The sequence below is a fragment of the Ipomoea nil genome, unplaced genomic scaffold (genome assembly GCF_001879475.1).
Source record: "Ipomoea nil cultivar Tokyo-kokei standard unplaced genomic scaffold, Asagao_1.1 scaffold1576, whole genome shotgun sequence".
Taxonomy (NCBI): Eukaryota; Viridiplantae; Streptophyta; class Magnoliopsida; order Solanales; family Convolvulaceae; genus Ipomoea; species Ipomoea nil.
In genome coordinates this window covers 1831368-1857396 of record NW_017618004.1, presented here as the reverse complement: position 1 = coordinate 1857396, position 26029 = coordinate 1831368, and the positions used below count along the sequence as shown (strand labels likewise).

General features: G+C 34.4%; 2 protein-coding genes and 1 non-coding gene across 5 annotated transcripts; 1 reads left to right on the top strand and 2 right to left on the bottom strand.

Moving 5' to 3' along the window:
* Nucleotides 1–2122: 2122 nt before the first annotated feature.
* Nucleotides 2123–2194, bottom strand: TRNAP-UGG. The gene has a single exon. It is a non-coding gene; the product is annotated as a tRNA-Pro (tRNA).
* A 9246-nt stretch (nucleotides 2195–11440) lies between these two features.
* On the top strand, nucleotides 11441–14130 carry LOC109190685. Its single transcript, XM_019341248.1, has 2 exons — nucleotides 11441–13609; nucleotides 13714–14130. Exons 1-2 carry the CDS (start codon nucleotides 11759–11761, stop codon nucleotides 13813–13815), a joined length of 1953 nt encoding a protein of 650 aa, XP_019196793.1. The 5' UTR covers nucleotides 11441–11758; the 3' UTR covers nucleotides 13816–14130.
* Nucleotides 14131–14594: 464 nt separating this feature from the next.
* On the bottom strand, nucleotides 14595–21364 carry LOC109190569 (calcineurin B-like protein 3). Of its 3 annotated transcripts, XM_019341077.1 has the most exons (11): nucleotides 21234–21363; nucleotides 20637–20757; nucleotides 19890–19953; nucleotides 19628–19776; nucleotides 19021–19103; nucleotides 18787–18846; nucleotides 18377–18485; nucleotides 18237–18289; nucleotides 15577–15657; nucleotides 15136–15248; nucleotides 14595–14980 (listed from the first exon to the last, which is right to left on the bottom strand). In XM_019341077.1, exons 4-11 carry the CDS (start codon nucleotides 19743–19745, stop codon nucleotides 14923–14925), a joined length of 675 nt encoding a protein of 224 aa, XP_019196622.1. In that variant the 5' UTR covers nucleotides 19746–19776; nucleotides 19890–19953; nucleotides 20637–20757; nucleotides 21234–21363; the 3' UTR covers nucleotides 14595–14922. The 3 variants fall into 3 exon arrangements, with proteins under 3 accessions (XP_019196622.1, XP_019196621.1, XP_019196623.1); XM_019341076.1 differs by lacking the exon at nucleotides 20637–20757; XM_019341078.1 differs by lacking the exons at nucleotides 18787–18846; nucleotides 20637–20757 and having other exon boundaries at nucleotides 21234–21364.
* Between the last annotated feature and the right edge of the window lie 4665 nt (nucleotides 21365–26029).

The following is a 26029-nucleotide window of genomic DNA, read 5'->3' as shown; positions in this document are numbered from 1 at the left end:
TTTCTACATAAATTTTGTGTTCTCTGAATTGCATTATTTTGTTTACATATATTAAGAGTTATATAAGCGCCTATTATGATCTAAATCGTTTTATTTTTTGTCCCATGCTAATCAACATTACTCCTCTTTTCATTCCAAACTCAAGAATACGACCAATATAATTTATTTGAATATAATTTGAAATGTCAATTTGTGAAAAGTATTCGATGGCTTCCTTATGAAATGTTATATTTAACTTTTAGTTGAAAGAACACAACTTTCGATTTTGATATAATTAGTTTTTTGGACATTGTGCGACGGGCTCAACCTAGATGAAAATGGTGTTAACAAGAATAGAACTCGTAACTTTCAAGTACGAAAATCATGTCCCACCAACTCGACCATCCCTTCAAATTTAAGGTTGGTTACAATGAGTGTCAATGCAGGTACAAGATCTCTAGATAGTCACATGATTCTTCAATTGGATACATTTAACACTCTATTAAAGAGCATATGAAATTCAAGTGATTTGATTTTCAAAGAAAGGCTTATATGGCTTGTTCTTCGTTGAAAGACTCCCGGATTCAAATGACTTAATCTTCAATGGATGGTGTGGATCTATATGCTCGGTCTTCGTGAAAAGACTAGATATATGACATAATTTTCATGGGGTATTTGAGAATTTTTTTTCTAAGAATCATTTTATTATGGTCTTTGAATAAGCTTCAAAGCTTCCTATAAGTGTGGTCTTTCAATTAAGTTTCAAAGCTTTTTAGGCTTTAAAGCTTTTCAGGATGTTTTCAAGAAATGAGAACTCTTATTTATATAGTTGTAGGATATAAAGAGTTTTGATATGTTCAAACTTTTCTAAAATTAGATAATATCAATATTTATTCAAAATGTATTCAAATATAGTAATAATATTAAAAAAAATAATCATCTTTTAAACTTTCAGTGTCTACATGCACTTCAAAAATGCATTGCTGCCATTTGTTAGTTAGCGTAACTAGGGTCACCGACTGATATAATGGATGCGTATTTACATATGAGTGAATCAATTGTTAGGAGTATAATACTACCAAAAGATTATTTCCAACATAACAAGCATAAGAATAAAAAGTTAAAGGAGTATAATACTACCAAAAGATTATTTCCAACATAACAAGCATAAGAATAAAAAGTTAAAGGCTTTAGTATGAATTGAGACTCTTTCCTTAAAATTTTATTTGCTATCTCACAACGGTTTTCCATGATAAAATGTACTACGATTTAATGTTTGAGCATTTAAACAATTAAACCCGGCAAATAAGAACAAGGTTTAAACACATAATTTTTGAGGAGGAAGATGAGCATATATAGGTTTTAAGAGCAAAAATGTAGGTTATATGACTTGTAAAATCCACCTGCTCAACCAAATGCTTATATAAAATTGAAGATGTGGATTAAATAGCAAGATTTTGCATACCATGATTGTTGAGGATATGATGAGCAGATAACATAATAGATTGGTTGGATGATGACGGTAATATGCTAACACAACTGGAGCACTACTCGACTGAAGAATTTCAAGAATACCTCCATAAGAATTATGAGTTATGTGATTCACAAGTACATCATCAACTTCATGAAGACTTGGTTGAACACATATAGTGATATGGTCTATTAATAATATTTATTTTGTAATTGTATTAATTGTATTCGATTTCAAATTTTATTTTGTTTCGTAGACAATTACATATCCAACAGCAATAGTTAACATTGTTTGTTTTATTTATGTCCTATTTATAAACTACGGTTCTTACGCCTTATTTGATTCGTGAAAAGGAATTATTAAAATTTAATTTCCATAAAAAAAAAAAGAAATTATTTAAAATATTGTTTCTATTGTTTTGTTGGTTCGAAATAATTAGTACAAAAACACATATATTCCTACCTAATAAAAATATGTGAGCCTTTATAAGAATTCATATAGTATTTTTTTTTCAAGAACAACTAGCTTGACTGCTGCGTCTTGAGAATCAAACTTGGACTTCTTGCACCCAAAGTTAGAATCATACAACTAGACCAAATGCCTATGGATATTAACATAATTGTTTATATTTTACAATGTTAAATTCTTGTTTACATAAAAGAAATTAATTTGGGGGCATTCTGAGAATTGAACTCAAGATCTCTCGCACCCAAAGCGAGAATCATACCACTAGACCAAATGCCCTTTGTTAGTGTTTATGTCCTCATTACTTTTGATTTTCATTGCTTTATCCTTATTATTATGAAAACCGGCAACCCAACCACACCCCCACCACACAAGACGACTAAGATGTCGACAAACACGCATAACCTCCAAGAAACCGACCACACAAACACAAAACACAAGAACACCAAAAGAAAAAAAAAAAAAAACACGAAACCCGCCAAAGGGGAAAAAAAATACCTCGACTGACACCCCGAGCAGGTGGTCCCCGACGCTTGGCTCTACTGTGGTCCCCACCGACGACCATTGCTACGTGGAGAATGACAAAGGAATGGAGAGAAAGACGAACAGCGTCACACTTGAAACCTGCGAATGGAGAGAGACAGGAAGGGATGAAACACAAACTAACCGGGTGTGGCTAGGTTACACAATAGTAAAATTCCAAAATTACCCCACTCCAATAATAAAAACATACGAACGGAAATAAACAGACTAAGATCCAAGAACAAATCATAATCGTCCAAATCTATTAATCTAACATCCATCAGTGTTATTCAGTCCACACGTTATTTTAAGGGGTGTTTTTACTTGAATGTAGGCCTGTGCAAACCCGACCCTACCCGAGAAATACGCCCGACCCGAAATCCGAAACCAAGCCATCCGACCCGATCCGCATACGACATTCCATATCCGATCCGCAGCCTATACAACGCCGGATAAAGCACTTCGGATAGGTTTTTTTTTTTTTTTTTTTTTTTTTTTATCCGACCCGTCCGATTATCCGAAGTTTCCTAGGGTTAGGATTTAGGTATATGCTACACGACGTCGTTTAAGGTTAGTATATATGTATGTTGAGCGCTTGTGAATGCCATTTGCGCAGCTCTCTTCTCTGAGACTCAGCTCTCTTCTCTATTCTCTGACTTCTCTCTACTCCTCTCAATCCTCTCATCCTCTGAGTCTCTGACCTCTCTCTATTCTCTAGTCTCTACTCTCTAAGAGTCTGAGACTCTGAGTCTCTACTCTCTAGTTTCTCTATATGAGACTCTGACTTCTCCGATACTTTGATTGTCTGATTGTCCGGTGGTCGGTGGCCGTTGGTGACTTGTTGAGTTGGTGGTGGACTGGTGGAAGCCCTTCTCGAGTTCTCGTGGTGATTATTGATTAGAGGCCCTTGTTCTCCGGGAAATATTAAGGGGAAACCAAGTAAAGCACAAACCCTAGTTTTTGTTTTTATTGTTTGTTGGTTTTTTTCTCTGCATGTTCAGATGTTTGTATATTTGTGTTATATTATGCTATGTTGTGATCTATTTTGTGATCTATTATGGTGGAAGCACAAACCCTAGTTTTGTAGTTGTGATTTACTCACTGATTTACTCGTAGTCTTATAGATTGTGATTATGCTATGTTGTGATCTATTTTGTGATCTATTATGGTGGAAGCACAAACTCTAGTTTCGTAGTTGTGATTTACTCACCCGTAGTCTTATAGGTTGTGATTATGCTATGTTGTGATCTATTTTGTGATCTATTATGGTGGAAGCACAAACCCTAGTTTTGTAGTTGTGATTTACTCACCCTAGTCTTATAGATTGTGATTTGTGTGGACTATGATAATGTGGTCTGTTGAGAAGTTCCAGATTGCATGTCACTTGTCTCTAATTTGTGATACTTTTGATAGTTTGATTAGGGTTTATGTGATTGTGATTTCTGTGGACTATGATAAATTGATAATGTGATATTGTGAACTGTTGAGAAGTTCCAGATTGCATGTCACAGTGTCACTTGTGTATAATTTGTGATACTTTGATAGTTTGGTTAAGGTTTCTGTGATTTTGATTTGTGTCATTGTGTGGACTGAGATACTGTGATCTGTTGAGACTTGAGAAGTTCCAGATTGCATTTATTGGTGGAAGCCATTAAATGATAATATTTGCATATTTGCATAAAAGTTAAAGGCTTGAATGTGAAATTATCAAGTTTCAAACTTGAAATTTCCATTTATTGGTGGAAGCCATTAACTGAAATCCAGATAATGATGAACTGGATACAGTTCTTGAATTTGGATTTTTTTTTCATTCTTTGACTATGTTTATGGATGTATTGCCCTTAATTGAATGTAAATATGTAATAGTGAAAATGTGAAATCTTGATACATGATGACACAAACAAGTGTCTGAATCTTGATGTGATTGTTGCCTTTGCTGAGTACTTGAAGTACTTGTATTTGTTGGACCTTTAATTGATTCCCATCATTTTAGATGGAGAACATCAATCTTCCTGATTCTGGACCTCAACCCTCAACTCAAGAGGGACATGGAGGACAAGCCCAAGGCACTGAGAATCCTGCTCAGCAGCCTCAGGTTACTCCTGCTGTTCCTGCAAAAAAGAGGAAGGTGGTTGAGTCTAGATCTCTAGTCTGGGATCACTTTGAAAAGATAAAAAACCTCTGAAAATGTAGTAGTTAAAGGCAAGTGCCTTTACTGCCTGAAAGTGTTTGTCTGTGAGTCTAAGACACATGGCACATCATCTTTGAGAAATCATATGGTGGCATGCCTTAAAAATCCTCATGCAAAGGATACTAGGCAGTCCCTTCTCACATTCAATACTGTTTCAACTTCTGCAACAGAGGCTCCTGTGGGGTTTTTAGGGACATGGGTATTTAATCAAGAGGCCATTAGGAGGGCATTGTGTGATATGATCATCATAGATGAACTCCCTTTTAGGTTTGTTGAGGGTCAGGGGTTCAAGAAGTTTATTCTTGTAGCTTGTCCTAGGTTTCAGATTCCTTCTAGGTGGACTATTTCTAGGGATATCTACCAAATTTTCCTAGATGAGAGGTTGAGTCTTAAGAAGTTGTTTAGGGTGGGCACCCAAAGGGTCAGTTTAACCACTGATACATGGACTTCTGTCCAGAGGATTAATTATATGTGCATTACTGCACATTTTATTGATGACCAGTGGAAGCTTCAGAAAAAAATAATTTCCTTTGTCCCTGTTTCTTCTCATAAGGGGGAGTATATTGCCAAAGCCTTAGAGAGTTATCTGTTGGAGTGGGGATTAAAAATGTGTTCACTGTGACAGTGGACAATGTTTCTTCTAATGATACAACTATGAGATTTTTTAAAAGCAAGCTGTTATCTTGGGGTTCTTCTTCTGTTAGGGTGTAGTATATGCACATGAGGTGTATAGCCCATATCTTAAACTTAGTGGTTCAAGATGGCTTGAGGTTTGCAGATGAGTCAGTAAAAAGGGTGAGGGATGCAGTGACATGGGTTAGGAACTCACATGCTATGTTGAATAAGTTCAGAGAGCTTGCTGAACTCATTGGGGTTGAAGCCAAAGCAGCTTTGCAGCTTGATATCCCTACAAGGTGGAACAGCACCTACATTATGCTCAACACTGCAATTCAATATCAAAGTGTCTTTGACTCATATCATCAAAATGATCCATCTTTTTCTGCTGACTTGGGTTCTGCACCTTCTTTCCTGGATTGGGAGACTGTTGAAAGCTTAATGAAGCTTTTGAAAACTTTTTATGAAATGACAGTGAGAATATCTGGTTCTCTTTATGTCACTTCTAACACATTCTTCTCTGAGATCTCTGATCTAAGTTGCATGCTGGAAGATATGACTAAAGCTAAGAATACTGAAAAGGTAAAACACTTGTGTTTATTTGTGTAGTTGTGTATAACTTGTAACTATTTTAAAATGTTTATGCTTTCTGAGTTTCTGCATTTATTAGGCAATGGGGACAAAAATGAAAGAAAGTTTGATAATTATTTGGGAGATCCAGAAAAAATGAACCATCTCATTTTCTTTGCTAATATTCTGGACCCCAGAGATAAGGAGGAATACATGCCTCACCAGTTTGTCCAGTTGTATGGAGATGTCAAAGGCAAAGAATGTTTTGCCAAGGTCCAAACTGCAATGGTTGCATTGTATAATGACTATGCAGCTACATACTCTGACAGTTCATCCTCTAACCAACCTGTCCACTCTCAGGCTACTAGTTGTACAGTTGGTAGGCCTGTCTCAAGGATGAAGAGTGAACTTAAAAAAAAAAAAAAAGATTGGAGAGTGGTGGTGGAAGCAGTAAGCAGACAAATTTACTTGAGTGAAAATCTGGTTGAGGATGATGAATCTGTGAGTTTTGATGTTCTAAAGTAGTGGAAGAGTCATAGTGAGAGATTTCTTATTCTCTCCAAAATGGCTAGAGATGTGCTTGTAGTTCCTATTTCCACAGTTGCATCTGAGAGTGCATTTAGTACAAGTGGAAGGGTGCTTGATGCATTTAGGAGTTCCTTGACTCTTAAAATTGTGGAAGCCCTACTTTGTACCCAAGATTGGTTGAGGTTACACAATCAGTCAATCACACTTGAGGAAAATTTAGATGAGGTTGAAAGATTGGAGAAAGGTAAGAATATTTGTATAAATCATTTCTTTTTTACTTTTGTAACTTGTAAGTCAAGAACTAATTACTTATCCTTAACTGTTTTGCAGAGTTACCCACTGGAGCTGCATCTACTCTACCATCAATGCTGCCATCCATTCCTGTAATGTTTTCAATAATTATTATTTGTTTAACTAATTATTTATCTTTATCTGTTATAGTGTTGTACCGTTGTTTGCTGTTGGCCTTCACAAGATGAAACTCTAAGAGTCTTAATTGTCTAAGTGGCTTGGCAACTTTCTATAATTCTATTATAGAAATGTTGCCCCACTTAGAGTTGAGCAGTATTGAGTACTGATGTCCCATTACATCCATTCTGGATCTCTGGTATTCCTCTCATCCTCTGAATTGATCTCTGTTCAGTTTTAATGCATTATTATTTATTACTTATTGTCTTTTTTTTTTTTTTTTTTTTTTTTTTTTTTTTTTTTTTTGGCTATGATGATGCTTCCACCATTGTCTGAACAAATGGTATAGTGTTGCTATGTTGCTCATGTGCTATTATAACACATTTGAGCAATTTGCCACTATCCTTACTTAAAATGGAAAATTGCAATCTGAGCCTATAAGGCTATTAGCCTAAAGCCCCTACAGCATAATATTGTTACTTAGTTAGCTGTTTACAGTTTACTAAATATGTTGTCTAATATTGTGTTAAGTTTTGATATTAACAGGAAGAAGTGTTCAAATGGTGATTGATGTCAACAGATTTTTCTGAAAAGATGTTGATTGGAATGATTGCTGAAGTTTAAGTGATTAACTTCGAATATTGCATTTTTTTTTGATGTTTTGGAAGTTAAACACTTAAACTTAGATTAATTTTGTTTACTTTTTGCAATTTTTGTTGTAAACTTAAATTATTTAGCTCTGAAAATTATTAAGTTGTTGCATGTTTTATTTTGTTTACTTATTAGTTATTACTCATTTTGTTAATAGAGACTTGGTAGATCAGATATTAATATTATTCTGTTTCAGTTTTTCAAATTTCAATTATTAATGACCTTTTTGAAATCCGAATGAAGTCCGACATCCGATCCGTATAATCCGAAATCCGATTTAGCATATCCGATAGGGTTTTAGGTACAAAAAATAACGAAAAGGAGTTCTAAAATGCAATCCGAAATCCGATCGGATGAACGAAATACACATCTGATCCGATCCGATCCGTCCGATGCACAGGCCTACCTGAATGTATAAATATAAATATATATATATATATATATATATATATATATATATATATATATATATATATATATATATGTATGTATGTATGTATGTATGTATGTATGTTCGCTCAGGTGTGAATCAGGCTTCCTATGCGAACCTACAAATTGAAGGAATGCATGAACAACAACTATTCCAGCTCCGTGACTACTACACACATGCACCACACCTATTACATAATGCACCGAGACTACTACATGAATGCACTAAATTACTACACGAATGCACCGTGTTACAATGCATTCATGTAGTACTTAGGTGGTTGTGCATTCATGTAGTGCTTATGGCGATATGCATTCATGTAGTACTTATGGCGATATGCATTCATATAGTACTTACGATGATGTGCATTCATGTAGAACATATAGTACATTCCTTCAGAAATTCGCATATCCGCACGCAACTCTCTTTCTCCCTCTATATATATATAAATTTCTTGTACCACATTATCTTTTCAATGTGTTATGCCCTAGAGTCTTATGTAACACATTACACATGTAAAATAAATAAAAAAAAAATCTTTAGAAATTAATTGAAAGTCCAAACCATAATTATAAATTGGATTGTAGTGAAGTTTCCTCACTCTTTCCTCTTTCCAAGTCTACATCGGCATGGTGCAGCCATGACCGGCTGTCCATGTGCTGGTTTCCCACTTGTTATTATTCAACGTGAAACAATATCCATATATTTGCTTCTTGCCATCTTGAATTTTATCTCTACCCAAATTGACCCATCTTGCATCAAGTCACCTCATTTAATTTCTTATTAATTTAAACAAAACATTTATGATTAGACATGTGTCTAGTTGTAACAACAATGATTTTTAATTTAGGAAAATGATAGATATGTTTTCAAGCAATAAAACTAGCATAACATATTTGAGTTTGTTGAAGTACGTAAAAAATAAATAAATTTTAGTCCTTTTATTTATTTTTTTATTTTCAACAACTCTCACGCATGCCACATATATATCAAAAGCTTTATAGAATATATAAATGATAAAATTAAAATAGTAGCTTAATATTTCAAAACCTAATCATACGTCCTCATGAATAGTATACTCACACCTTATTTTTATGTAAACACAAAATGTGTGATATTATGCTACTACAAAGTGCTTTAATAATTATTAATAGAGCAATATTTTATGTACTATTATATTTTACAATAACTTTTTTTAGTTTATATTATATTAATATAATATATTCATTCACACATTCACATTAATAAAAAATATTTTTATCAATAAATTATTAATAATAATAAAAAATAAATAAATAAATAAATAAATATATATATATATATATATATATATATATATATATATATATATATATATATATATATATATATATATATATATATATATATATATATATATATATATATATATATAAAGCAAAAGTTGTTCGGTATTGGTGTTGCAAGTCTGACACCAAAATTGCAATATTTGCAATTCTAAGCGTGTCAGACTTTCAGTAGGTTGAGAAAATATATATGAACAGATACTACATATAACATGGTCACTAGTACTAAAAATAAAAAAAAAAAAAAAAAAAAAAAAAAAACAATGTCACAGACTTTCAACACATAAAGGAAAAAAAAAATGCCAACAAGACTTTGCAAATTGGAATTGCCAAAATCTTATTGATGTAGTTAGCCTTATATTCTAATTTATTATTATACACTTTTAAAAGATGAGAGAGAATTCTATGAATGAAGAGTAAATAGTGAATAATTACAAATTTAATACTATGACATTTTAAAAGTGATTGCCTGGATAAAGATAACCTAAAACAAATATTTCACTCCTAAAAGGCTAAAAATACAAACATACAATGACAATTTTCTTTGTTAAAAACTAGAACAATTTGACATGTAATTATAAATAGGAATAGGGTCTTAACCCAAAAATAGATACTCCGTATGGTATACCATGGATCAGGTCCATCTTGTCAGGTGAACATTAGTCCTAAACTATGTATAAATTATTTATTTTTAGTATTGAAATGATGAACTTCTATAATATAAATTATGTTTTTAAATCAAAACACATGAAATTTGTGAATATTGAGTCATCAAATCTTAATATGTGAATATTTTGTGACTGCACTATTTGAAATGAATTTGTAAATATAAAATAATGTAATCAGATTACATATATGTTAATATTGTGTGTTCGTATTATATAAATTGTAAATTTTTAAAATGTAAATTGTGAACATTTGAAATACGGCTCTGTTTGGCAGAGCTTATTTAGGAGCTTATAACTTATTTTAAGCTACTAATAAGCTATAAGCTCTGTTTGGTAATGTTCCCAAAATAAGCTCCTAGCTTAAAATAAAAGTTTATTTTGAAACGCTACATTAGGTAGTGTTTCAAAATAAGCTTCTAGCTTCCTAACTTTTTTTTCATCTTTATCCTTATTATTTTAAAAAAAAAATAACATAATTTACCCTTCCCAATTAAAACATTTTTCTCTCCTCCTTTATACGCAACTTTCACCGCAATTATTATTATTATTATTATTATTATTATTATTATTATTATTATTATTATTATTATAATATTTATAACAATATTGCTACTTATTATTATAAGATGAAGTAGCAATATTGTTTCAAATATAATAATAATAATAATAATAATAATAATAATAATAATAATAATAATAATAATAATAATAATAATAATAATTGCAGTGAAAGTTGCGGATAAAGGAGAAAGGAAAAGGATTTTAGTTGGGAAGGATAAATTATGTCATTTCTTTAAAATAATAATAAGGATAAAGATGGAAAAAAAGTTAGGAAGCTAGAAGCTTATTTTGAAACGCTACCTAAGGTATCGTTCCAAAATAAGCTCTTATTTTAAGCTAGGAGATTTTGGGGACATTACCAAACAGAGCTTATAGCTTATTAGTAGCTTAAAATAAACTATAACAGGGTGTTTGGTTGGAGGGATTTTTAAATTCCCTTCCCACATAATTCCCACCTAATTCCAAAGACCATTAAATTCCGTAGTTTGGTTAGAAGGAATTGCAATTCTCCAATTTTCATGGAATTAAAATCCCATGTCCCCCCTGGTATTTTAATTCCTGAGATTTTAAGAAGAAAAAAAGATAATGATGAGTCAAAATTACCTCTTCATTTTTTAACCTAAAATTAATGCCTAACAACAACAATGGACATTTTTGACTTTATACTACTTATTCCCTTTCAATTCCCATGTATACCAAACATTGGAATTGAAATTCCCAGTAATTCTATTCCTGCAAACCAAACACTGGAATTTAAATTCTCACTTTATTCCCAGTAATTCATCTCCCATGGAATTACAATTCCTTTCCCACATAATTCCCTCACTCCAACCAAACGCCCTGTAAATACGCTCTGCCAAACAGAGCCTATAACTTTTCAGCTTTCAGCTCCTAGCTTATAGCTTTTCAGTTAGATTTGCCAAATAGAGCCTACTTGAAATAATTTGCCCAAAAATAAGGCTAGGTCATATCTGTCATTAGCCCAAACACCAATGAAATTTCGATGTTCACACATGGAAAGGTTCCCAATGATGAAACCTAGTCCCCTTCTACTATATTATTGTACATATCCATTAATGATTAGCCAAGATTCAAGAATACCTCAATTTGATGTTAGGGCATTCCATTGCCAGAACCCAAACTCCATTTCTGTGAATTCTGATTTCCATTCTTTTCATCGACCAGTCATCTAAACCTTAATGGAAAAACCCCAGCAAAGCCCTTTGTTGTCAGTGAACTTGTCACCCTGACTGACATTAAAGCGCCTTGTGGGGCTTTGAGAGAGAAGGATAAAGAGGTGATCTTTTTCTTCTGCTTCCTCTTTCTCCTCCCCCCAGGAAAAGGGGGAAACAAGGAGAGAGAGAGGGGGAGTCAATGGAGCTGGTACCATATTCGGATACAAAGGAGTCTGAATCAAACCCCAATTCTTTCCCAGCATGGGACGAAATGTTCCGATCTGCATCCATGAGAAAACCCGACGATCCATTGCCTCAGAACCCGAAGCCACAACCGAAAACTGGCCAAGAAAGCCCTTTAGCTCGTCAGGAGTCTTTGTCTGGGGACTCGCAGGTACGCCTTGCTATTTACATAGCCATGGCACACGCTGGGCTTGCTCTCACAATCTTCATTTTGTATGGTGTGTGTAAAATACTTGAAGAATACTTGAGGCCAATTCTCTGGGCTGTGCTGTGTTCAATCCCTTTGAGGGGAATCCAGCAGACCCTTGTTGGGTTTTGGTCTGAGCCTCTGAAATTGGGGCTCACTGAGACCTTTCTGGCTATCCCTGTTGCCATTTTCAAGATCTTTGTTGGTACCCTTGTTGAGATTAAGGAGATGGTGGCCAGGATTGTGCTAAGGAGGAGAAAAGTTACTGGCTTTAGGCATCAGAGAACTGGGTTCTTCATAGTGCTGAGATGGCTTGTGTCTTTTTGGGCTTTTGTGATGACTTATGAGTATCTTGGGGGCATTGCCTCTCTGGGACTTCTTGCATTGGGGTTTATGTTTTCGGCGTCTGGTTTAGAGTCTACTATGAGCACAGTTAGTTCTTTTAGGAGTCAGAGCTTTCGCCGCTTTCCCATTACTTCTTTCTTCACTAGGGCAGTATTGAAGAAGCTGAAAATCATTGTGGCCATTGGATTGATTGTTGGGATGAGCGTTGGTTCTCTGGCCGGTGTGATATTCTTTTCGTATAAGATTGGGGTGGAAGGGAAAGATGCAGTGTTCCGGGTGCAATCACACCTAGTGGAGAGTAATTATGCAGAGAGAATCGGTCTTAAGAAATGGATCGACGAAAACGATGTGCCTGCAATGGTTGATAAGTATACTACTCAGGTATACGAGACCGTGTTTGATCAGATAGATAGCTATGCAATGCAGTACAATATGACCGAATTTGTTTCGGGAATTAAGCATTTCTTGAGGGTCGAGTCGGATAACTCTTCCGGGCGGTCCACAGGTCTGGTATCGCCCTCTCCATATTATGAGAAAATCTTGAACCTTAAGGGGTGGGTTAGGAATCGAGAATGGGGGAAAATTTATGCAGAAATGGATGGGATTTTCCGGGAACTGCGAGTTTCCCGGGAGGACATGGTAGTTAAGGCGAAAGGGCTTGCCTTACAAGGAGCAGATGTGATGCAACGTGTAGTATTTAGCGGTGCATCTGTTCTGGGCGGGAGTGCAAAGGTTATGTTCGTGGTGGCGGATTCCATAATTTCTGGTGCTGCGGGTGTGTTCAATTTCGTGTCTCAGTCGATGGTTTTCCTATGGGTGCTTTATTATCTTATTACATCGGAGTCTGGCGGGGTGACAGAGCAAGTAATGTGTATGCTTCCCATTTCGCATTCTGCCCGGGGTCGCTGTGTTGAGGTTCTTGACAAAGCTATTTCGGGCGTTCTTTTGGCTACTGCCGAGATTGCTTTTTTTCAAGGGTGTTTGACTTGGCTACTCTTTAAGCTGTTCTCGATACACTTCTTGTATGTGTCGACTGTACTTGCATTTATCAGTCCCCTGTTTCCGATATTTCCTTCTTGGCTTTCGACAATTCCAGCAGCACTGGAGTTTCTTTTGGACGGAGATTACATTTTTGCCGTTAGCTTGTCCATCATTCATCTTGTGCTTATGGAATATGGTGCGAATGAAATTCAACTGGATATTCCGGGCTATAGTGCATATCTCACCGGTCTCAGCATTATTGGTGGAATGGCATTGCTCCCATCGGCTGTGGAGGTAACTTATGAGCTCCTGGCTATAAGTCATTTTCCTGCTTTCTAAACCCTAAATGCTAAATCATTGCTGTTGATGACATCTATCCATAATATATTATGATGCAGGGAGCAATAATAGGGCCATTGGTAACTACCGTTGTGATAGCCCTCAAGGATTTGTATGTGGAGTTTGTTCTCGAGGGATGGAAGGAAACTCTGGTGGATTAAGAACAACCATCGTTTGTTTGTTTTTTATTCCACGCGGCTCAGGCGCAGATTTGAATCCCACCGGGAACTCGGGAAGAAAGCTAGCTGCATTTATGCTTTACTAATTTATGCAAAACCACACAAGGCTCGCTTTTCAGATTCGATCTTCCCCCGTGTAAGGATCTTCAGTCACCCATGGCAGCTCCAATGTTTTCCTGTGTTGTATCACAAGTGTTGTGTTTGTTGAATGGTTAGAGGTTTCAGAACTATTTTCTATAGGTTTAAGGGTTGTGGTTGTGGGTGTCAGTGTTGGTGTGCAGTTCTAGTTATACATTTAGTTTGTAGCAATATATAATCAATATTTTTACAGTCATGTGTTTGGTATATTTGTTATTATAGTCAATATTTTTACAGTTCCATTGTTAAAAAAAAAAATTAAAAAAATTAAATCTTAAATCCTTTTTCCATATAACAATTGATTTCAACTTGTTTTGCAATAACCATTAACAAAAATTGAAAACAATCTTAGAACATAATGGTCCATACAAGTTGTGTCAGACCATATTTTGTATACGGTAAAATAATGTACATTGTATTCAGGGGATGTACATTATTTTTGTACTGAGTGTACATTATATTGAATAATGTACATTCAGTACAAAAAAAATGTACATTTAATATATTAAAAATGTACTTTTTGTTATGGTCCACATAACACTGTGTGGACCATAATTTGCCCGAACCTGTTTGGGCCATTTTTGTAAAAAAGAAAAATTAAATTAAATTAAATACAATTGAAATACAATCAAATTGAACAAAACCATATAATATAAGAACCTCACTGATATTTCTGCAGTATACATCATTACATCCAAATTCCAAAGTATACCAGTGGGTGTCTCAAGATGGCAAGATATGAATTACATAACTCGCCCAAATATACATAATCACTTGTCACAACAAAAGAATAACAAATCATTCAACTTGAAATAGAAAAACAGACTCCAAACACAAATCAAATACTCACTTTTAATGTGACTCTGAAATGATACAGCAAAATGGCTGGGGAGGGAAAACGAAGAAACTCCTGTTCCATAAACAACCTCATATAACTGCACGATTCTTCTATCACGAATCTTCAACTCTTGAGTGAAAGACGAAGCTTGGGAAAGTGGTGGTTATGTCCCTAATTAATGAATTTTCTATGATTAGAATTTAGAACAGTAGAACGAATATTTAAAAAAAAAAAAAAAAAAAAGAGAGAGAAAAAAAAAAAAAAAAAGCATGATCTTGGTTAAAAGAACTCAGTAAATAAATTCATGCAGTGTATTTAACACCTACTTGAGGTACTGCAGGGTCATATTCTTCAAAAGTGATGGGTGTCGCAAGACCAAACCTCTCCATTCCTCCTTATCAATCTTCCCGTCGTGTTTTGTATCAGCTTCCTCAAATGTCTGGGGAATAGAGGAAGAAGTTAAACACACTATTCAATCTACAGGGATACATAATTGTCTATAACCCGTTTCTTAGATCAACATGATAAGACAGTTTTAATCCTAGTTACCAAATATATATAATAAAAAAATGACATGAAATTAATTCGTATTGTCTAAATGAAAAATGTTAAATGCAAAAGATAGGTGAAGGGGATTGGAGTGCCTCTTTAGTCTTTTGTGTTCCACCCCCTCCTCTTAAGAGCAGTTACATTTGTATTTTTTTTTCATTTTTTTTATTATCATTTAGGTGTCATATTTAAATTGGGAGTCCAGGATGATGAAGTACCTTGTCAATGATACTCTCAATAACGTCATCTGAAAGGTTCATACCAGATTCAGCGAGGGTAGCAACCACCATTTGCTTCACCTGCATTAGAACCATGATTAAAACGTTCCAGAAATCATTTTAAGAAGAAAAATATTGTCATCAAATCCCATATATGTGCTTATTTGGCCATAGCTTAGGGAGTTATTGGAGTTTATCTACTCCAAAAAGCTAAAAGTTGGGTAAAACAGTACTTGTTGATAATAGTAATACCATTTTGAAATATATAACAGGAAAAAAAAAAAACTCAAAATAAGCTCTTTTCTAACAAGTTTGGGCAATTTAATGGTGCATTAATGACACTTTTTGAATTCCAAATATTCTATATTTGAATAATTTTAACTCGTAATTAATAAATGCATGGCCTTAGTTGTAATTTTCACCATCTCTAATATAAAAACTAAAAAGAGTTTTAATAGTCAAATATCCAAACAACATATATATTCCAAGAACTTAAATACCATGTATGTATTTGATCAATCATATTGAAAACTTCTGCAACAAGTTCTTTTTTAAAAAAAGCTCTTTATTAAAATAGATTTTTTTTGGGAAGTTACAACCTAGCCAAACAAGCACTAAATATGTGATTGGACACTACACAATTCATTGATTGAAGAAAAATAATGCTTCCGAATTATGTCAATATTGTTTGTTTGGCTCAGATAATTGCTTCTTCAAAAAGAGGGTTTCTTGAAAGCATCAGTTTGAAACTTCTTGAAAAAGAATCTTTTCCCTCTAATATAGCCTCAAAAGCACTTTATTTATTTTTATTGTTATTGTTATTGGTTATAGCTATTGTTAGTTTGTTACTGTTGGTGTTTGGCCAACCTTCTATTTTTAATTTTTTGGTACATAAACTAAAAAATAAGCTAGGCCAAACAAGCATAGATTGTTCAAGATAACCTGTGAGAGTGTTATGTGCTCCCGTCATGGGCCAGAAAACATAGGGGAAAAAGGAAGAAAGAATAATAGTTGGAAAAGGAAAAGAAGAGAAGAAGACACTGGGTTTGCTTGAGACCCAAAACTCCCTTAGACCCTTTTTGGGATTAAATTTCTGCTTGTTATTATTCTGAATAATACTCCCTTTTTATAGGGGAAAATACAACTCATAGACTGACTAAATAAGCTAAGTAATCTGCTGAATCTTCTAAATAATTAAACTATCTAAATTAATTCAAAGACTAAGAATAATAAGGTAAATAACTATTTACTAATTTCTAAATAACTATTTATTAGTTTCTAAATAACTATTTAGTAATTTATTAATATCTAAACTATCTAATATAATAAAACAAGACTTCCTCAGAGCATGTATCATTACACCCCTCCTGGACATCAAGCTTGCCCTCAAGCTTGATAACTTTGTGCATCACGTAGTCAACACTTTCCACGATCAAATGGCCTCACCAAAAGAAGTGCAAATGGAAAAGCCTTTAGTGGCATTCTACTGATCAATGGAGGAGCGAACAGTGGTGATGAAGAACCCAAACTTGGACATCCTTTGAAGGAGTTATTTGGAACAACATGGGATGATGAGGGAGACACCAAAGATGAAGACTGACCAATATCATAGGACACAACCCTTAAATGAGATGGGGTTGGAGAGTGGTGAAATAACCCTCCCAAGCATATGACAGTTTTTGGAAATGGCACAATCTCAATTTCAGCAGCCTTTTGTGTTGAAACCACATGAGGCTGATCGGCTGAAACAGTGGCTTGCATTGGAGCTGTCTCCACATGTGGGTGATCAACAATGATTGTGAATGATGAATCATCCACGTTGAGTGATGTAACATCTCCATCTGTTTGCTGACTTCTTTCAGAAGTTGGCGTATTGATTTTTGGTGTTTGGCCATTGAGGAATTTCGCAATACATTGGGGAAAATCAGGCTTGGTAAACCGAGATTGAGGATGTGTGTTGTCCACTGCAGAATTTGCATTTTGAACTTCGGATCCTGCAGGTGGGGTTGATGGTTGATGGGCTCGAATATAGTTTGCCAATAATTGTTTCAACTCTTTCACTGATTCTTTGAGAGCTTCAAACTCAGACCGAGTGACGCCCATGACGCCGGCAACGGAACCAATGTTATGTGCTCCCGTCATGGGCAAGAAAACATAGGGAAAAAGAAAGAAAGAATAATAATTGGAAAAGGAAAAGAAGAGAAGAAGACACTGGGTTTGCTTGAGACCCAAAACTCCCTTAGACCCTTTTTGGGATTAAATTTCTGCTTGTTATTATTCTAAATAATACTCCCTTTTTATAGGGGAAAATACAACTCATAGACTGACTAAATAAGCTAAGTAATCTGCTGAATCTTCTAAATAATTAAACTATCTAAATTAATTCAAAGACTAAGAATAATAAGGTAAATAACTATTTAGTAATTTCTAAATAACTATTTATTAGTTTCTAAATAACTATTTAGTAATTTATTAATATCTAAACTATCTAATATAATAAAATAAGACTTCCTCAGAGCATGTATCAGAGAGCTCAAAAAAAAAAAAAAAAAAAAAAGTTGGCTCCATTCAGCCTATTAAATAGACCCATAACAACCTCTGAAATATCCTACTCTCAAAATGGAAAAGAATACATAAATAAATGCTCCATAATAAATTACCTCTTGTCTCTCAATGTAACCTTGTTGCTTGAGATCATATAATTGAAAAGAAACTGCAAAATTAACTCATCATAATTAGATGCAGCCAAGCAGGTACTTTGAATATGAAACTTCATATCAATACAAAGCATCTAACATACATTCAATCTTATCATCAATAGGGGCATTTGGATGAAAAACAGATAGTGCACGAGCAAACTCTTCAAAACCCAGGATTCCATTATGCTTTGTATCGAACAAATCAAACACCTGCACTTCATGGTCATGAAAGTAGAAGTCCAGTCTTTAATACTTGTAAAAGTATTGAGAGGAATAAAGATTCATCATTCATCACATAAATAAATCCATAGTCAACACTAAGTAAAATAATCTTGTTCATTGAAACAGCTTGACCATTGAAATCTTGTAAAAACATGTGCTCACTGGATGAGCACAGTAAATAATAACACCAATTAAGCAATTTGTGCGAGGAAACAACACATATTTTTAAAACTGGTAGGAAATCTGGACAACAATTAACAAGAACAAATTAAGGTAGTAAAGAAGATACCCGATCAGCAAATAAGCTTTCCTTTTTGTTTGTTTTAAATAACGCTAATTGAAACTCTTCCTGCAATATAGTACCCATTTCAAAATTCAATAGCATCTAGATTTTAGGACTCAGGCATTAATGCCTGAACTTATATGTAGGAGTTCTACTATAAGAAATCTGGATTCAAAAATATATACAGATTAATGATATCTTGAGAATTAAAACACAAAGACTGGCCAAATAGACACAAACCTTGTTTATAAGACCATCATCAATCACAGCACTGCTGATCTTTTTAAATAGCTCATAGAGTGCCTCAATTTCACTGACACTAACTGCAGCAGAGGAGGAAAATTTCATTGAATAGTGATCCAATCCATCACCCATCATACATCATACATTATACATCATACATTAAATAGAACTTTTGGCCACAATAGTTGAACCAAAAAAGTGATATTGTAAATAAAAAAATAAAAAATAAAAATAAAAATAAAAAACCTATGTTAATGCCATCTACAGCATATTTCCTTGTTCAAAAACATTTACATCTCAAAGAAATGTGAAATAATAGTTTGAAAAAAAAAATTGAAAGAAAGGTTTAATATTCCAAATCAGACATTAAATAAAAAACAATTGTAAGTATTAGTAAAGAAAAACCTGAATACAGGTTTTTAGAGATAAAATCTAAATACAAGCACATAGATTCATCCAGGTGAAAGTACAAATATGTATGACACCAAAATTTGTTTCATTTGCCGGACTTTCATGACATGAATTCAAATACCAAAGCAGAACTTACACACACATACATAGATATACATATATGATATACTTATATGACATTCAAGAAGCATACACACGGTCTCTCGTGCAAGGATTTCAGGATCATCAAGGCCCCGTGGTTGTCTATCAAGATCACAGCAACGTAGTAGGGAAGTGCCCAAATGTTTTATTCCCTCAAAGCACTGCAACATGGTATCTCCTGTGTATCAAAACGCTCCATACCTAGTACAACAATGGAGGACAAGGTCGAAGGGACAGTTTAGTGAGTTGAGAAGGAAGAAACAATATTTAGGACAAGCAAGCTATACAATGTCATGTTGCAGTAAATAAGTAACCTTTTGATCATTCTCTGCCTCTTCTAGTTGAACGCGGAACTCTGAATGCTATGTTGCGGTCGACCTACCCACAAGCAATAAGATTTGAAGAAAAAACTGTCTATAATACAGATAGATAAGGAAGAAACCTTTCAAAGAATAGAAACATCATTTGTTATTATCAAACTTTTCCTATATATGTTCCTCTCTGTTAGAAGAAGATCTCAATTAAAATATCATTCAAGTCATTAGATGCAAAATTGAACTGCCTCTTCAGATACTTCTACTTGATTATTCAATATTGAATTTTTCATTCTTAAACCTAAGAACTTAAAAGTGAAAAAGTATATTTTTAGATCCTTGTCTAATGACTTGCAAATGTGATTATGACAGAAAATAAAAAATCAGAGACTATCATGTAACCATGTCAGAATATCATACTCGATACCACTAATATTCCTGAGGTTACATGAAGTTGTCAATCAGTAGAATGAAAAGCAGAATGGGAAAGTGTGCATCTAAGTCACGAGTTCAATTCTTCCTAACACCCAGTCGGTCAAGCAAAAGAAAAGTGAAGAAAAGGAAGCCTCTAAAGAAGTCGTTTATATATAAGATTCCCTGTGAAGCTCTGTTTTCTATCACGAGTGCACTCTAGTGTCTCAAACATTTATTCCCATTCAAATGGGTTATCAACAACATTTTCAGTTATATTAGGAAACAATCCAGTAAAACTTTACAAAAGGGCACTTTGAGAAAAATTTCAAATACCTGAACATTAATTCAGGATTGTTGTGTTCTTCACACAACCCAATTCCTCAAGGAACCAGTCCCTGTGATCTCTAACTGACAACAACTGAAAATTTCATTTGCTTTCTTCTCAAAACCCAACCTACAAGGTCTCAATTCCAAACTTCAGCCTTCAGGGTACATTTTGATCACCTTTAACTCACGTTTCAGAACATTTAATGACAAAAAACGGAAAATTAGCACATTTTCATGCAAAAATTAAATATTGCACGTTGTTCATCACTACTCTGCTGTAATTACTACCACTCTACCAGAGGGCAGAAAATTTCAGAGTTTATACCATAAACAAAAAAATAGAAATAAAAACTCGGTCGATTTTAACATACACATCGAATATACAAACTACGAAGAATGTTTACACCAATAATTCAACAATTACACAAATATAATCGATTCAATCGGCAATTATCCAGACCAGATCTGAGACTATCCAACAGACAAATTACGACTAGTCCGAATTTCTTAAAGCAAGTGATTAGTGTTTCAATTTAAATGAGATTATTACCAGAAGATTAAAAAAAAAAAAAAAAAAAAAAAAAAAAGAGTAAAAAACTGAACCTGAAATTTTAGAGAGAAATGGTGATGAGAGACAGAGTCAGAGATAACTTCTGCTGCTACCGTTGTTTCCTGAAGCTAATGATTGGTAAATACAAGGCAAGAGAACTTCAAGCAAGAATCACGACATTTTTTCTATTTTAATATATTTTTTTCCTTTTTTCACTTTATTTTTTGAGAGGTTCCTTTTTCACTTTATATTTGCTGCTCCTATAAATTTGAAAATATTATTTAAACTTCTAAGGCTCTGTTTGGCAACGCTAAGCTAGGAGCTTATAGCTTATTTTAAGCTACTAATAAGCTATAAGCTCTGTTTGGTAATGTTCCCAAAACAAGCTCCTAGCTTAAAATAAGAGCTTATTTTGGAACGCTACTTTAAGTAGCGTTTCAAAATAAGCTCCTAGCTTCCTAACTTTTTTTCCATCTTTACCCTTATTATTTTAAAGTAATGACATGTTTTAACCTTATGAATTAAAACCCTTTCTCTTCCCCTATCCCAACTTTCACGTCAATCCCTTCTTTAGTCTTGTTTCTTGCTAAACAATTATGTTGAAACTTTAGCTTATTATTATTATTATTATTATTATTATTATTATTATTATTATTATTATTATTGTTGTTGTTGTTGTTGTTGTTGCTATTGTTGTTGTTGTTGTTGTTGTTGTTGTTGTTGTTGTTGTTGTTGTTGTTGTTGTTGTTGTTATTATTATTATTATTATTATTATTATTATTATTATTATTATTAATGTTATTTTAAAATTAGCAATATGGCTTCAATCTCAAATTGAACAAGAGCCATCAACGAAAATTTAAGTCACACCTCTAATATCTCAAATTCAAAGTAGTAATACCTCCATCAAAGAAAATTTAAGTCACACCTCTATGGAGATGAAGGAGATTCGCAACAACATTGCTACTTCACTATGGGATGCTAGATCATGATCATGCTAATAGTTTTATTTTAAAAAGTGTTTACTTTTTTTGGAAGACGAAATGTTAAATTTTAATATGTAAACAAATTAATTTAAATTTTATAAAGATGTCCTTTTTAGTCTTTTTACATTTATCAGCTTATCAAAAAGCTAATTTTACCAAACACTTTCAATCATAACAGCTAGCTTAACAGCTCTTCAATTTTCAGCTCCGAGCTTATAGCTTTTCAACTTTCAGCTCCTTTTCAGCTATCAGCTCCTAGCTTATAGCTTTTCAGCTAGGTTTGCCAAACAGAGCCTAAGTACTACTCCTTACTTTTACTCCTTCATTTAAAATTTTGAGGTTACATTTTACTTAGAACGTACACGATGAAGATAACGTAACTGAGAATAAAAATTAAGAATCCATGTTATAGGACTCAATAAATTTAAATGCTTATAGTGTCATTTATTAAAATATTTAATCTTTGAAAAAATGATCTTGTTACTTGTTAGTCCTCAATTGTACCATAATTGTGCATTTGGTCTTTTAATTATTTGGACAATCCCATTTAATTTTTGAATTATTTGCATAATGACAATTTTAGCCCATCATTTCATAGATTGGTTAAAATTTAATGTTAATATATGAGCAAATATGAAAATTCATTTGCACGAAATTACAATGAAAATAAAGAGTAAAAATAGTATATATTGTTGATGGTTTCGTCGGGATTGAATCCATCATAAATCGAGTATGAAAGTATAGAACGAATGTAGAAAAATGGTAGTATTATTACCCGGGGGTGTTATACCCAAAATGGTATGTACAAAGTTTTAGATACTAGTCCAAAATCGTGGTTCAAAGAATAAATATTATAACTCAAGTAGAGGACTGTGAATAATTATGAATGATATTGTAGCTAGTGTGAGTTGAATCCTAGTGTTCCTGTTAGAAGTCAAGACCATTGACCACCAAGCTATGATGTATTGTAAGGACCTAAGGATGCTTTTAAGGGGAGTCAATGGTACCTTATATAGTGTTGAAGACCTTCTGGATGCTTGACAAATGTATGGCATCGTGATTATTGGCCACAAATGTGCCACACACTACCTGGATGTCAACGATCTCTACACCGGTAAATAAAACATCCTAACTTCTAGTACGTGATATCTTGAGTGTCTTGGATGGTTAGTGCTTCTGTTGTTATGTTAGATGTCACAGGTTTGAACCTCATTATTTGACCTTTGTTAATATTTTGCTTCCTTTCATACCCCACTTCAGCTTCTTGGGCCACCATTATTTTCTATCATTCTGATCGTTATATTATACTGTGGACCATGGTCTTATACGCATATGTGTCTTATGTTGTGAGATTTTGTGTATTGTATTATGAAATTATGTACCTTAAGAGTATTATGTACCTGCAACAAATTAATAGTTATATCGTACTATACATAGACCCTGGTCCTATATGCTTATGTGTATTATGATGTGAGTTTTTGTGGTCCTATCGTAAAAAACATTTTTATCGCCGGAATTGTCTTTAAAATCTTGATGATGGGTTATTTTAGGTAAAATACCGGTTATTGGGTTTAGATGGACTAAAATGATAAGTTTTAGTGTTTAATTGTACTTTTTTGAAGTTCAAGGGCCTAATTGCACTTCCGAGTAAAGTTCAATGACCTATTTGACCCTTTACCTTTAAAAAAAAAAGTAATAAACACTTTATTCGTGATTAATATTATAAGTAAAACAAATTGCACTTTTGGTCATGTGACTATTGGGGTGTTGGTAATTTGAGTACTTGACTTTCAAAGCTCTCAATTTAGTCATTTAACTATGCAATTGTTAGCATGTTTGGTACTGCCGGCCAATTTTCACCGAAAAAACGTAATTGGGTTCTTTTTTTTTTTTTTTTTTTTTTTTTTTTTTTTTTTTTTTTTAGGAGGGTAAACGGTCATTGCAAAGGGGAAAAAAGCGTCGTACTGGTTTCTTTCTCTTCCTCGCCGGATTGGTTTCTTTCTCTTTCATCGAAACACTGAATCACGTCTTTCATCGAAACCTTTTTCAAGTGTGGCGGAGAAGGGGTCAAAATCCTTCCTCCGGTGAGGATGCCTCCTTAATCCTTTGCTTCAGCGATTGCGGAGAGTCCGACGGTTTCCCCTCATACTGCAACCTCGGTGACGGCTTCAATGGCTTAATCTTGCCGCCATTGAACAGGTCATCCGCCACAGAGAAAGAGGATTTCTCCAACTACCCACTAAAATCAAAAGCGAACTCGTCATCGTGGTCATAATCATCATCGTCTTTGGGCTTCGGAATTCCGGGCTCTTCTTCCTAATCAAACGGAACTCCCAAGAAACCAGTCCGGCACTCCCCCCCCCCCCCCCCCCCCCCCCCTTGCAATGACCGTTTTACGCTCATCAAAAAACAATTTGAACCCAATTACGTTTTTTTCCGGTAATTTGACCAACATGACCAAATCTATTAACAATTGCATAGTTAAAGAACTAAATTGGGAGTTTTGAAAGTCAATTACTCAAATTACCAACACTTCAATAGTCACAGGACCAAAAGTACAATTTGTTCTTATAAGTATTACATTTTCATATTGACCCTACTCGTCTCGCGGATAATAATTTGTGAGACGGTCTCATATAAGAGTCACTCAAACTCAATATATGATCAAAACTGCTAAATTTTATATATTTAGTATCGATACTTCCAAATAATGCAACCGCGCTTTCCTCATCTCCTCCCTCGCCCGCATCAACATAAATTCGAATATGTTTGAAATAAAAAATACAAATTTTGTTAAAAAAAAAATACAAATTTTCTCTTCACGTAATTAGAAAAAAAGTTGAAGGGATAGAAAGATTTGTTTTCTATAAAAAAAAAATGCAAAAAAGAAGACATTTGTTGGGTATAAATATTGAATTCGTAAACATATTGTTCAGGGGTCACCATGAGATTTGCTTTATACTCCGTATTAAAGAGGGCTGTAACAGTTCCCAACAAAGTTGCTTTTATCCCATGAAAGCACATACTCCCAAGCCCTATATATGTTGTTCACTGTAGTGTTCATCATTCTCTATGTTCCTCCCTCCCTCCCTCCTTAAATTACTAAAAACTCACCACACGCCACCCTGCCCTTCCTTTTTCTTTATTCTGTATCCAATCTCTCTCACCTCAATCACACTTCATTCTCTGCATTAATTATTACTTCCCCACCACTACCACTGTTTCTCTAATTTAGCAGTTTAGCTTCTTGGCTTTAATTTGCAGTCTGAAGAGGTTGAAGAAGAACTGGGCGGGTTTCATATATATATATATATATGGGGTTTCTCCTGCTGCATGCATTCTGTTCTTGGCAGGCAGTTTCTGCGGTGTTGCTGAAGGTCGATCGAGAAGACGAGAACCACCGGCATCAGGGGCTAAGCAGTGAACCAATTTCCCACATCGAATTCATACCACAAGTATTATCTCTTAATAACCTCCTAGCTGGGACGTCCGTTCGCTGGGTTTGGTAACGCAAGCCTGTAACCCAAGTGGGAGCTGTAAGATGGTGGAACAATTGGGCTTTCCCTGAGGGTCGGGCTTGGGTTGCTCCTTACTGGCCTGCCCGTTCCAAGTGGTGAGTTGGGCCGTGGAGTCTCCGCTAAAGTGGAGGCGTCTCGGCCCTTAGATCGGAGGGCACCGCGTCAGGCTGGCTTCACAGAGCAGCGAAAACCTCCTCCTCTCTGCAGTGGAAGGATAACAGGCCGGTGCAATCCTTGTCCACCAGCACCTGATGGGCCGCCCAAATTGAACCACCATCTTTTTTATTTTTAGAGCTCGGTTTATTGGGTAAAAAAAGTATAAGAAATTAACCTCGCATCTTCTGC